The sequence below is a fragment of the Myotis yumanensis genome, unplaced genomic scaffold, assembly GCF_028538775.1.
Source record: "Myotis yumanensis isolate MYYU_CA2020_CCGP unplaced genomic scaffold, mMyoYum1.0.hap1 SCAF_2, whole genome shotgun sequence".
Lineage (NCBI taxonomy): Eukaryota > Metazoa > Chordata > Mammalia > Chiroptera > Vespertilionidae > Myotis > Myotis yumanensis.
In genome coordinates, this window is record NW_027223753.1 from 484,920 (window position 1) to 498,677 (window position 13,758).

Below are 13,758 nucleotides of genomic sequence, written 5' to 3' on the forward strand. Positions count from 1 at the left end.
TCTCGCAGCCTCTCCGGTCCTGGCGCACAAGATCCACCACCAGCCCTATCCGGTTTGGCTCAGTGGATAGAGCATAGGCCTGTGGACAGAAGGGTCCTGGGTCCGATTCCCGGGTACAGGGGGCAGCCGATCAGTGATCTCTCTCATCACTGATGTTTCTATCTCTTTCATCCTCTCCATTCCGCTCTGAAATAAATAAGAATATATTTAAAAGAAAAAAAAAGACCCACCACCGCTCCCTCCCCACCTGCCTCTCCGCCCGCCGCCTAGTCAGGAACTCTGCAGGCGCCCATAGCAACGGGACACGCCGTTGCTATCAGAACGGACGCCGTTTCCCTCGGCGCGCACGCTTCCCCAGCCGATGAATTCTGTCCCCGACCGGACCCCGTAACCAGGCTCCTCCTCCCGTCCTCAGTCGGCCCGCCCCAGAGCCAGCTCAGGCAATCGCGTTGCCAGTGCCGATGACGTCACGGTCCTCGCGGCCAATCCGAGGGCCGCGCGGTCCAGGTCCTCAGGCGCTTCCGTCGCCCGGGGAGGAGCAGGCGTGCGTCGCGCCTGCGCCGTGGCTCTGACCGTCCGGCTCTCAGCGCGTGGAAGCTACTCGGAGCCGCGCGCGTGCGTCCGCTCGGTCCAGGTCCTGGCGGCGGCGGCGCTCGCGGGCCATGTCCTGGCTCTTCGGCATCAAGGGCCCCAAGGGCGAAGGCGAGGGACCCCCGCTGTCCCTGCCGCCCGTGCCGCCCGGGGCTGAAGGGGGCGGGGACCGCGGCGCGGGAGACCGGCCGGGGCCCAAGGACAAATGGAGCAACTTCGACCCGACGGGCCTGGAGCGCGCGGCCAAGGCGGCGCGGGAGCTGGAGCACTCGCGTGAGTGCGGCGGGGGCGGGGGCGAGGCCGGGCGGGGGCTCCTCCACGGAGGCCCGGTCCACGAGTGCCCGGGCAGAGGGCACCGGCGGCCTCTAGCCCCTCGGTCGTCGGAGCGATGGGGATGCACGTGGCTGCCGGGGGTCCTGCCTGTCAGACGGACACGGGCCTCCAGGGGGTGGGTCCGCCCCAGCTCCCGCGCCTGCAGGGCGGCTCGGGCTCCTGTCGCCCTTGGCGCCGTCCCGGCTGCCACGTGCCCTTCGGGCGAGGAGACCAGCGCCGAGCGGCCTCCCCGCGGTTACAGGTCGCGGGGGGCAGGTTCCGGCCGGGCCAGGAGTCCGGTCCCCGCAGTCCCCGCCTCGGGCCGGCGCTCCTTCCCCTCTGGCTGCCTCCACGTGGGTCGGCCGAGGCGTGGTCAGATCGGTTTGATTGCTAGCAGGTTTCTGCAGAAGAAGAGAAGCATGGCTGAGGGCCATCGGTTTTATTTCATTTTATTTAAAAAATATTTTTGTTGATGCCCTGACCCGTTTGGCTCAGTGGTTAGAGCGTCGGCCTGCGGACTCAAGGGTCCCGCGTTCGATTCCGGTCGGGGGCATGTGCCTTGGTTGCGGGCACATCCCCGGTTGGGGGCGTGCAGGAGGCGGCTGATCTATGTTTCTCTCTCATCGATGTTTCTGACTCTCTATCCCTCTCCCTTCCTCTCTGTAAGAAATCAACAAGATATATTTAATAAAAATAAAAATATTTTTGTTGACTCCAAAGAAGTGGAGAGAGGGAGAGAGAGAGAAACATCACTGATGGGAGAGAATCATGGATCGGCTGCCTCCTGCCCGCCCCCCACTGGGGATCAGCCGGCAGCCTGGCCTGTGCCCTGACCTGGTTCATAGGTCCACCCTCAGCCACTGAGCCCCGCCGCCGGGCTAAGGAGGCCATAGCAGAGTATTGGGATCCGCTAGCCTTCAGGTGGGCGAGGTCTGAACAGCAGCAGGGCAGACAGCCCTGGCCCAGCGGTGACCTTCCTGACCAGGCCCTCCAGGCCTCAGAGCCGGGAGGCGTCACTCAGCCCACATCTCCCCCAGCTCCCCTTTCTCCTGTGTCTCAGGATGTAGTGCGAGTGTGTAAGAGCCCGGGACGCAGAAGGCGCTGAATAAACGTTGGTTGAAAGAATATAACGGCTCTCAAACGTTTGGTTAAGCAGAGGGGCCCTGTGTTCAGAGGAGGCCCAGAGAGGAGCCTGGTGAACAGGTAGAAGCGGAACCTCCCGGGCAAAGGCCTCGGGCCGGCCTGGCTCTCGGATGGGAGAGGCACAGTCCAAACACTTAGGCTTTTGGGCCGGGGCCAGGGCAGCCTGCCGTGCCTGGGACACGCCCACAGCAGCGAGCGGTACTGTGCTTTCTAGGTAATTCCAACCATCAGGCTGGGCTGAGAAACCGGGGCTGGCCTCTGAGCATCTGGGATGCTGCAGACTTCTTGTTAAAGGCTTCGTTGGGGGGCGCCTTTCTGCCCCAGCTCCTGGGGGGTTGCACCCGCTTTCCACGTCCAGAACGTCTACGTTTTCCCGCTTTTAGAAGCTGAGCCCTGGCTGTTGGCTCCCCCACTCGGTGCAGTTATATGGACCGTGTGAGGGGCCAGCTGCAGGGCCTCCCTCCTGCCTCTGAGCTGCTCCCACATCTCCTGCCCCAGAACACTCTCCACCTGGGTCCCAGGGGCTGTCTGCTCTCCCGCCCCGAGCCCTCTCCAGGCGGCATGTCCTCAGGGGCCACCACCTGGAGCTGCGGTCCCCCCACCTGTCTCCACACCCAGCGGCTGTCCCAGATGTGGGATCTGCCCCCTTTTTGTTCCTGCCCCCCAGCAGGAGAGGAGTCACCCTGGTGGCCGCCCCTTCCTGTCCCTAAGGCCTTCCCTGTGCCTCACGCCCGTCTCCCCGGTCCCCTCTGCAGCCTGTCCTCCCAGACACCTGGTTCTCACTCAGGCCGCCGTGCCTGCCGTGCTGGGCCTCAGCCTCTCTCTCAGCCACTGGAGCCGTCCTCGGTGCTCCTCGCAGCCAGGTGGCCGCCTCGGTCCTTCAGGTCCCTGGGGCGCCCTTGTGTCCCAGGTCTCCGCCCTCGGAGGCCAGAGCAGCACATTGGGCCTTGAGCTGCCTGGGAGCGCCAGCCCACCTGCCTGCACTGCAGGAGGCGGGGCCTAAGGAGCACCTGCCCGTGTGGCTGCTGCTTGCTGCTCTGGAGCACACGGCTCCTGGTGCAGAAAGATGTCAGGGTGATGAACTGTTGCTGTTGGCACTGAAACCGTAGCCTGTGATCAGCGGGCGACGGGGCGCCTGCCTGTGTTGAGCTGTTAGCCTGCTTTCTCGTTTCTCTCCTCCAGGGGTCGGGTGGGTGGGTGGGGGACTCTGTGCTCCAGTGTCAGCCGAGGTGCTCAGAGCTGAACCTGGCTTGCCAGAGGTCACAGGAGGAAGCCGGTGGCTGGGGTTCGGCCCAGCATGGTGAGCCCCGCATCCACGTTCTGTCTTGTGCTCTCGGCTCCCTCTCTGTCAGAGTCACTTCTTAAAGGGGCTCCTGTGGTCGGTTCAGCCTTCGGCTCCATGGCTTCCCATGCTCACCATGCAGCGGGCTGGGGCCCTGGTGCCCTCGTGCTGCCTCAGAGGGGTCCTGGCAGTGGGGCTCCAGGAGGCCCTTCCCCAGCTCGGACTCCGAGCGCGGGTCCTTGGGCCATGCAGCCCAGGCTCCCGCCACGTCTGTCTCACACGTGGGCTGTGCTCACAGTGGCAGTTGAACTAAAAAAAAAACACCCCAAACTCTAAACTGACGTCATGCGCAGTCGGAGAGCCCTGTACAACCCGAGTCGCCCTCCACATATGGCGGCTTCCCAACCGGTCAGATAGAAACTTACGTCTCAAGCCCACGGTTGGCTGAATCCTCGGAGGAGAAACCCAGGGGTACTGAGAACCGACTGTTTACCGAGAAAAACCGCGTGTGCGTGGACCCGCGAAGCTCAAACCCACGGAGTTCAGGGGTCAGCTGAGCTGTGCTGGGGGGACCTCCTCAGCCCAGGGGAGCAGGAGTTGGTTTCCTTTCCAGAACCCAGACATAGACAGGTGTGACCTCCACCTGAGCAAGGAGGCAGGTGGACGGTGTCATAGCACCTGTGTTTGTGCACCCGCTCTGGGAAGAGCCGCCTCCGGGCTCATGGCTCATTTCTAGTCTAATTCTCATCCACCTTCTTGCCTGCATGTGCTTGGTGGCAGGTCCGTCACCTGTCGGAGGCTCAAGAGAAATGTATGGCCCGTGAGAAGCAAAGGACATTGGCTGCGGGCTTGCTTTTGGTTTCATTGGGAAAGGACTGTGCGTTGACCTCAGGGGGCGAGGTCCGCCTTTCTGATGGAACCCTCCGGAATGTGATGGCCCCCGGGGACGAGCCCTCGCACGGGAGGTGGGGGTGGAGCAGACATAGGCGACAGTCGCTGACCAGGATGGGGGTGGGCGAGCTGTGGTCTCGCTGACAGCCTCTCAGCAGCGTGGACTCACCTGGCACCCACGTGTCCTGAGGCCCGGCTCCCGCACTCCTCCGCAGGGCACGCCAAGGAGGCGCTGAGCCTGGCCCAGATGCAGGAGCAGACGCTGCAGCTGGAGCAGCAGTCCAAGCTCAAGGTGAGTGGTGGGCTGGTGCTGCCGGGCCGGCCGTGGCCGAGGGGAGAGGAGGTGCCCAGGAGAGGGGTGAGCTCCCGCAGCAGGACCTGTGCCCAGACCTGTCCACTCGGAGCACACGGGGTCCAGCAGGGGGGAGGGGGAGGAGTGGGAGGGAGTTGTCAGGAGTGGGAGCCCGAGCTGCCAGCCTGCGAGGAGGCTTGGGGTCTGGGCCTCAGCACTGTGTGTCCGCAGGAGTATGAAGCCGCCGTGGAGCAGCTGAAGAGCGAGCAGATCCGCGTGCAGGCTGAGGAGCGCAGGAAGACGCTGAGCGAGGAGACGCGGCAGCACCAGGCCGTAAGGGCTGCAGGGCCACCCAGGCACCCGGAGGCCTGGGGACCAGGAGGGGGCTTCGGAGCGCCATCGTCCTACATGCAGTCGGGGTCTCTTGTTGACCCTCGAGGACCTGGGGTGGCCTTGCACAGCCCCTAAGGCCCACAGACCCCTCCGTGCTGAGTGTCCGCGCACGTGTCCTTGCGGACAGCGCCCGTGGGGCTCGTGGCTTCTTGGGGCTCCGGTGCCCAGTTGGGTCTGGGGCCACATGTTGGTTGTGGGTCGCCCACCAGCTTCTCCAGCTGCGCTGTGTTCACGCTGCTCTCTCCCTCCCCAGAGGGCCCAGTACCAGGACAAGCTGGCCCGGCAGCGCTACGACGACCAGCTGAGGCAGCAGGTGAGTCAGCGACCTGCAGGCGGGAGAGCCTGGTCCTGCCGGTGGGGGACCGAGGCCAGGGCTGTGGACGCGAGGGTTGTGCTGGTTCCTGGGGGAGCTGTAGTTGGACTCCCGCACGTGCACACCCATGCCCCGGGGCTCCTGCCACACTGTGCCCCACGGCCTCCACGAGCGCTCTGCAGCCTCCATGCGGCGTTCCGTGGCCTCCACGGCAGAGGCAGGCTCCAGCTGCTCTTAGGGTTCAACCAGGTGGCACATGACTGGGAACCTGGCTGAAGTGACAGGTTCATGAGGGGCAGTTTCAAATGTTTGAGCCTCTTGTGAGCATTATAGCTTTAAATTTTTAAAATATATATATTTTCATTGATTTCAGAGAGAGAGAAACATCAACAATGAGAATCATTGATCGGCTGCTTCCGAGCCTGCAATCCACCCGGGCATGTGCCCTGACCGGGAATCGAACCATGATCTCCTGGTTCCTAGGTCACTGCTCAGGCACTGAGCCATGCCAGCGGGGCTATAGCTTTTAAATTTAACAAGCAGAACCCAGAGTGTTTTATGGACACCCGTGACCCCGTGGCCGAGCTGTGCCAGGGGTGGGGGCTCCTGGCCCTGGCCCCTGGTCGCCTGCGTGTCCAGCCATGTTCAGGCCTGCCTGCCTGGGCTGTGGATGGTGCCGCCCCACGAGGTCAGCCCCTGGGAGCGTGCGTGTCCTCACATTGAAAGCTTTTCCTTTTTCTTGTGGCTTCTTCTCAGCAACTTCTCAACGAGGAGAATCTACGGAAGCAGGAGGAGTCGGTGCAGAAGCAGGAGGCCATGAGGCGAGGTAGAGTGGTCAGCTCGCCGGGCGGTGGGGCCGTGTCCTCAGCGGCCTAGGAGGCTGTGGCCCGAGAAAGGCTCGTGTACAGGCGGGTGGGTCGGCCCCGCGTGAGGCACTTGGAGTCCCAGTGGGGCTTCCGGAGACCGCGGTGGGTCTCTGCCTCTGAGCCGGCTTTAAAGCGGAAACTGAAGCCCCAGGCTGGGCGTCCGGGGTTTGGTCTTCTTCTGCCCCGGGCACCCAGGGTCTCACATGACTTACTCTCCCGTGAGAAGTGTCTGGGCCTCGGGTCTGAATTCCGGGCTCCTCTGTCGAGGACCTGCCCGCTGGAGGGCCAGGGACCCCGGGCTGGGGGCTGAGCGCGCTCCCTGCCTTCCGTGCAGCCACCGTGGAGCGGGAGATGGAGCTGCGGCACAAGAATGAGATGCTGCGGGTGGAGGCCGAGGCTCGGGCTCGGGCCAAGGCCGAGCGTGAGAACGCGGACATCATCCGGGAGCAGATCCGCCTGCGGGCCGCCGAGCGCCGCCAGACCATCCTGGAGTCCATCAGGTGAGGCCGCCCTGGCCCCGGGGCAGCCTGTGCTCACACGCTGACGAGGAGACTGCCTGTCAGGCCCTTGCTCGCTCTCCGGCCACGTGCACAGGCCTGGTCCCTCCTGCTCACACCAGTGCCTCCCCGACAGGACGGCTGGCACCCTGTTTGGCGAAGGATTCCGGGGCTTTGTGACCGACTGGGACAAGGTGACGGCCACGGTAAGCACCACTGCCTGGGCGCCTGCTGGGCCCGGGCCTGCCCTGCCAGGTGGCGGCTGGTCCTCCCACGGCCCCCACCCAGCTCCTGGCACAGGGTGGCGAGGTGGTGAGGGCGTGGTGGCAAAGGGGGGGCATCACTCGCCTCCTTCCTGCCCTGCCACAGGTGGCCGGGCTGACGCTGCTGGCTGTCGGGATCTACTCCGCCAAGAACGCCACGCTGGTGGCCGGGCGGTACATCGAGGCACGGCTGGGGAAGCCGTCCCTGGTGCGGGAGACCTCCCGCATCTCACTGCTAGAGGCGCTGCGGCACCCCCTGCAGGTAAGGGCTTGGCTGTCGGGGGACCAGTCCTCCTGGCAGGACAGCCAAGCACCCGTGTCCTCCTCCCTCCATCTCTTCACATACCTCCCCCTCGTGCACGTTGGATTTGCTCTGGGTTTGTCCTCACTGCGTCCCTGGAGGTCTGTCGGCGCCAGCACAGGGGAGGGGGGTCCTTGGGGTGGGGGAGCCTCATCCAGTCCACTCAGTCCCCTGGGGTCGCCTCTGTGTGTTTACAGACAGCTGGGGCTCCCCTGTGCCCTTTTTCTGTAAGAGAAGTTGCTGGAAGTCACGGTGTTGCTGCCTCACCCCCATCCCCCGCACCCCCACCCCGGAAGCGTGCTTCCCGCCCAGCGTGGATCGCGAGGCCTGTCCTCCCCGGGCTGTGATCTCTGTCTCAGTCACGATGTGGGTGATGGAGAAAAGAGAGGTCAACAGCGACCTGTCCGTCACCCAGACCAGCAACACGGACAGCTGGTCAGTCAGCTTTCTGAAGCGCTGGCCTGTGTCCTGAGCGTGGGCCCGGCAGGGCTGTTCCCTGTGGCTATAGCGCTTGGTGGCTGCCCCCAGGGCTGCATCCATGACCCTGACCCCGGCTCCCCTGCAGGTCAGCAGGCGGCTGCTCAGCAAGCCTCAGGACGCGCTGGAGGGAGTGGTCCTCAGTGTGAGTGGGCGGGGCTGGGCAGAGGCGGGTAGGGGGCACTGCCTGGCGAACCCGCCCTGGGATCAGCTGCCTCTTGTGCTGCCTGGGCGCCCGGGAGGGACAGACTGACTGGGCAGGGAGCGTCCCTCTAACCAGTTGCTCATCCCCTGGTAGCCCAGCCTGGAGGCCCGAGTGCGGGACATCGCCATAGCGACGCGGAACACCAAGAAGAACCACAGCCTATACAGGAACGTGCTGATGTACGGGCCGCCCGGGACGGGCAAGACTCTGTTTGCCAAGGTGAGAGGCGGCCCATCCCCTAGTGGCGCCTGCCTGGGGCCTGGATGCCATGGGCAGGGGGCAGGGGGTGGGCCTTGTCTGCTTTAGGGGAGGAAAAACTGCTTGCCCTGCCCACCCCAACCCCTATGTGCGCCTCCCCGTCCTCTCCCTGCCCCCCCGCCCCTGCTTTCCCCTCTTCCCGCCTCCGCACCCCACCCTCAGCCTCTACCGTCTCCCCAGAAACTGGCGCTGCACTCAGGCATGGACTACGCCATCATGACGGGCGGGGACGTGGCCCCCATGGGGCGGGACGGCGTGACAGCGGTGCACAAGGTCTTTGACTGGGCCAGCACCAGCCGGCGAGGGTGAGCGGCACCTCCTGGCGGCCTGGTTCCTAGCGGCTCCTGGCTGTCTGGGAAGGAAGGGGTCAGGGACTTCTGCAGCCAGTCCTGCTGCCCTGGTGCCCAGGGGGTCCGGCAGCACCGTGCAGGGGACATTCACCCGTGCGACTCCGGGCGGCCGGGCTCACAGGAGCCTCTTGGTGCCGGTGGGTATTTAATTCAGGGCCAGGTTCTGGCCGCTTTCTCCTGGTGCTGGCACTTGGCACGCCCGTCCCGGGTCGAGGTCTGGGTCCCAAAGCTGCTGAGGGCGTGTGGGGGCGGGATCCTGAGCACCGGCCATCCCGGGGGCCACGCAATGGGAGGCCCCTCCCTCAGGCGGCCCCTCCCCCCACAGCCTCCTCCTGTTCGTGGACGAAGCGGATGCCTTCCTCAGGAAGCGAGCCACCGTGAGTGTTCTGGAAGCTTCTGTCTGGCGGTGGGCCTGGGTGGCGTGTTCAGTGGCTTAGGCTACAGCTGTGCTTTCTGGGAGGGTCATGCCTGAGGGCGGCCAGGCCTGCTCCTCAGCTGAGCTTCTTTGCTAAATTTTGTTGGACAAGCGGAAGCATCCCTGGCGTTTCTTGGAATCTTCTTGATCAAGTTTAGGTTCATAGGCGCCACCGGGAGGAGCAGACACTCTGCCTTCCATGGGCGGCTCAGCCCAGCTGCTCGGCCAGCCTGGTGCCTGACCCGGCTTCTCTCTGCAGGAGAAGATCAGCGAGGACCTCAGGGCGACCCTGAATGCCTTCCTGCACCGCACGGGCCAGCACAGCAGCAAGTGAGGCGCCCGCAGCTCGGGCTCCGCGCAGAGCGCTTGCCGCGTCAGCCCACCTGGTCCTCCGCGCCGCCCACTGGGGAGCCGGGCACTGCCTGTTCACGCTGCTGCAGGGCGGGGCAGGGGTAGGGCAGCGCTGCTGACCCAGTGCCCGCGGAGCCCACGCGTCTCCCGCTCTGGGACGTCCCGTGCCCCTTGTGCGGTGTGTCTAGGAAACACTGAGAAGATGTGCTGGGGTGTCTGGGCAGCGGCCCCACAGCTGGGTCCCCTGGGGCACAGATGCCCTGAGAGTGGGCTGGCCCCTTTTCAGTCCCCTGGTCACGCTCTTCTGCATCGGCCTGGCCCGCCTGCCCCGCCCCCCCCAACTGGTCACACGGGGCGCCCAGCCCTGCTGGTGGGCATGTCCCTCACAGGCCATGGCTGCGACCCCGGAGAGGTGGCTGTCCCTGTGAGCTGGCCTCGGCTCAGCCAAACCCTGGCCCTGAGCCCGGCCTCCTGGTCGGAGGACAGGGGGCTGTCTCAGACCTGGAGTCTGTCCCTCCTCACAGCAAGGCTTATCAGCCTCCCCTTGGGCCGGATGGGATGGGGCAGGGGCAGGTCTGCTGGAGGGAGGGTGGACCACAGGGGCCAGTGCTGGGTCTTAAAAAGCCCAGCCTGAATCTGCTAGCCGGGGGCAGGAGGTGGGCAGGTGGAGAGGGAGCAATGGGTCGATAGAAGTGGAATCTGCTAGAAAACCACCTGGGAGGGTTGGCCTGTGCCCCAGCAGTGAGCGCCCCAGCTGTGAGCACTCGGCTCTGGACCCCTCAGCTCCTGCTTCTGTCGCTGCAGGTTCATGCTGGTCCTGGCCAGCAACCAGCCCGAGCAGTTCGACTGGGCCATCAATGACCGCATCGACGAGATGGTCAGCTTCGAGCTGCCGCAGCGGGAGGAGCGGGAGCGCCTGGTGAGGATGTATTTTGACAAGTATGTTCTTAAGCCAGCCACAGAAGGAAAGCAGTAAGTGTCCTGGAGCCGCCGGCGCTCCCTGCCCTCTTGCTGGGGTCCTCCCAGCAGGGCCTTGGCCCCCAGCTCCTGGTTCCGACTGACCTCTGACCCCTAACGTGTGGCTTCACGCGGGGCTCAGGGCGGGTCATGTGCGGCTTTGTCCCTGGAGGTCCTGCCACCCCCCTGTCCACCTGCCCCCTCCTGTCCCCCTCCCCCCTTCCGTCCACCTGTCCCCTCCCGTCCATCTGTCACTCCTTGTCCACATGCTGGGTCCCCGTGTCCCTGTCCAGCTCTCCGCTGGGTCTTGGAGTTGACAGCCCATCCTTTCCTGTTACACAAAGTGCCTTAAGGAGGCAGATCCAGGCCGCAGTCAGGCCTGGGCGGTGAGGGCCGTGGTGGGCGGTTGCAGACCTAGAGCTTCGCTCTGACACCTCCATCCACTGCACCCCGACTCCCAGGAGCCTGGGGCCCTTTGCCAGCATGCAGCAGTCCCGCCTCTGCAAAGCCCGTGTGGGGGTGGCGCCCTCCACACTGTCCAGGCCACACTGCCACTCGCCGCGGTGCCTGGCGTGCTCTAGATAAGCAGAGCCCGGCTATTTTAACCGTCTCCAGGGGACGGGTCTCAGCAGCTCTGACCCGAATCCCTCCGTGCTGGCAGCAGGGAGAGCGGCCTCTGTTCCAGAGGGACTGTGCCCGCTGCCACCCTTGTGCCTGCCTCCCAGCTCCCCTGGGCCTCCTCCCTTTGCCCCCAGCATCCCGGCCGCATGGGTGGGTTTCTGAGGCTTTTCCATGAGTGTCTGAGTGGTGCTCCTGGCCCTTCAGCCAGGCCCGCCTGGGGCGGCTCAGTGCACGTGAGATCGCGGGAGCTTCACTCCGGTTGAGGCGTTGCTCCCTCCCTCTGATTTCCTGCTGCTCTGCTGGCTCCCCAGTTCACCCTGACGCAGCTTCAGATGCTCTGCAGCTGGGGCTGGGCAGGGCTGGCAGAGAAGGAAGGACATGGTCCCTGGCCCCAGTGGAGAGTGGGGCCCCTCCTCGTTTCTCAGCACGGCACTGCCCCTGCAGCAAGCATGCCCCACCGTCCTGACCCCAGCCCCTGCCTGGACCCTCTCGGGCTCCAAGAGGAGAGGAAGTGCCACCAGGGCAGGAAGGCCAGCTGTGGGTGCCCGGGGTTCCCTGCACAGCCTCCTGCCCCGAGTCCCGCCCTCCCTCGGGGAGGGTCGTGGGGCCCTCACAGGCCTCTGGTCCTGCCGGGAGTCGGGGCCCCGGGGTCATGTGGGACCCTCCTCACAGGCGCTTGAAGCTGGCCCAGTTTGACTACGGGAAGAAGTGCTCCGAGATCGCACGCCTGACCGAGGGCATGTCGGGCCGCGAGATCTCCCAGCTGGCCGTGGCCTGGCAGGTGAGTGGGCAGGCGCCCCCTCCGCCTCTGAGGCGTCTCAGCAGCTGTTCTCCGGGTGCCCCATCCTGGAAGCATCTGCTCCTTGGCTGCCCAGCAGGAAAACACCAGCTCTTGCATCTGACAGCCTGACCACCGGAAATTCAGAAATGCTTTTAAATGACTGTTTTATTCACTAAGTACCCATCTACTTCAGTTTGAAGTGTGGCTCAGATATGCAGGGGCTGCATTAGAATGAGCTGGGTTATGCTGCTGTAACAAATAGCCCCAGATTGCAAACTTGTATCCTGTGGGCCAGTTGGGGGCTCGGCTCTGGGCCGTCCTTAGCAGGACCCAGGCCTGTGATGGTGGCTGGAGGACAGATGTCTTAGCTCGGGATGCAGTAAGTGTGCTCATCACAGGAGTGGCAGGGGCAGCCCAGGCCGGACACAGCAGGGTGAGCAAAAATGCCTGGTCAGGTGACGTGGGCCGAGGCTACTGGGCAGCTGGACTGGCTCAGGCCCCTGCTTGGTGGACACCCATTGCTGTCCACTCAGCAGGCTTGGTCAGAGCCACGGGCCGGTGACAGGAAGCAGGTAGGGTCCTGTGTCATCTGGGAGGGGGTGGCCCATCGTCACCTAAAGGTGACCTGCTTGGCAGCTGAAGAGTGGACCACCCTGGGCCTGATTACGAAAACTTTGGTGACCCCACCCAGGTGCCTGTCCCTATTTGGGGGCTGGGAGCCCTGGGCACTGGGAGCAGAGCGACCGGGCAGTGGCCTGGCTCTCAATGGTCCCTGTTTCTGGAAGGACTGTTTGCAGGTGGTGGGGGTCCTGTGAGGGGCAGGCCCCGTGGACCACAGTTGCTCAGTGTTCGGGGGCAGTTGGGCCTGGCGGGGCCACTCACCCCATCAGAATTGCTGGGGCTCCTGCCACCCCTCCATGTCGAGAGGAACTGTCCCCTAAATGGCCTGTGATGGTTCTGTGGTCTGTGCCCTGGCAGAGGGCAGCTCTGCGGTCAGAAGCAAGGCCCTCAGTTCTGCAGGGGGCTGGGCTGCTTCCCAAACTCGCCTGGGGCTGTCTAATTTTAGAAAGTCATGGAGTGAGACCAGGCCAGGGGCCAGGTGGGTGGTGCAGGGATGGCACCAAGTCTGGGCTGCAGATCACCTGTGAGCAGGCGTGAGTGGGCACATGTGTGTACTGGAGGCAAGGTGTGTGCCATCAGCGGGTGGGAGTGTGTGTTCTGCCCAGGGAGGGTGTGGCCAGCCATCCCCTGGCAAACAGCACCAGGACGTGGCTCCCACCTGCCCCCACCCTGAGGGAGACATCTCCAAGAAACAGGCTCATGGTTGGGGCAGCAGCACGGAGGGTGGGCCGGAGGGTGGGCCGCCAGGCTGTGTTCGGGGCCTGGCCCTGGCCCTGGCCCTGCCCACAGGGTGACTGGCCTGATGCCTGGGCGTCCCCATGCAGGCAGCTCCGGGCCCTGCCCTGCCTCAGTGCTCTCTCTCCCTGCCAGGCCATGGCGTATGCCTCCGAGGACGGGGTCCTCACCGAGGCCATGATGGACGCCAGGGTCCAGGACGCCATCCAGCAGCACCGGCAGAAGATGCAGTGGGTGAAGGCCGAGCGAGCCAGGCCCTCGGGCAGCCAGCCCCCGCTCCCGAGTGCACAGACGGAGTGAGCTGGGCCTGGACCCGGGGACCCTGGGCGCACTGGCTGGGCAGCATCGAGAGGCAGCACGAGGTGCCACGTGTCCGGAGGTCGTGGGTGCTGCACAGCCCCGCGCCTCCCCAGGGTGTCCGTCTTCCTCTGGTCAGGCCAGGGCAGCATTCCAGCCTCTGCTGCGGACAGCTGCGGCTCTGGTGTCTGATGGGAACCTGCCCTCCACGCAGTGGTTGAGAGCCTCAGGCTGGGGCCGCGCCTGGGACATGAGTCTGCCAGGCCCAGGGCAGGGAGAAGGCAGGTCCCTGGCGCCTGGCTGTGACCTGCAGGGGGCGGGGCCGGACCTTGCCGGGCCCCGCCCAGACCAGAACCTGGCCAGGGCTGAGCGGAGCAGACCCCGTGGTGCCCTGCACACCGCTTGGTGCCCTTGGGTACCTGGTGGATCTGCACCCGAAACCGGAGACCCCCGACCTGCTGGGGCGCTGCCCCGGCCCAGTGGCCTGCAGCCCTACCTCCTGGAGCTGGGTGTTTCTGTCAGAATCTAATAAAAAACTGACACCTA

General features: G+C 65.0%; 1 protein-coding gene across 1 annotated transcript; it reads left to right on the forward strand.

The window, feature by feature from the left end:
- Positions 1-585: 585 nt before the first annotated feature.
- LOC139002758 (ATPase family AAA domain-containing protein 3) lies at positions 586-13,758 on the forward strand. The gene is made up of 16 exons (XM_070403849.1): positions 586-864; positions 4,435-4,511; positions 4,743-4,844; positions 5,158-5,217; positions 5,974-6,043; positions 6,418-6,583; positions 6,717-6,786; positions 6,950-7,105; positions 7,710-7,766; positions 7,920-8,045; positions 8,265-8,389; positions 8,760-8,811; positions 9,109-9,179; positions 10,005-10,172; positions 11,451-11,559; positions 13,051-13,758. Exons 1-16 carry the CDS (start codon positions 663-665, stop codon positions 13,213-13,215), a joined length of 1,776 nt encoding a protein of 591 aa, XP_070259950.1. The 5' UTR covers positions 586-662; the 3' UTR covers positions 13,216-13,758.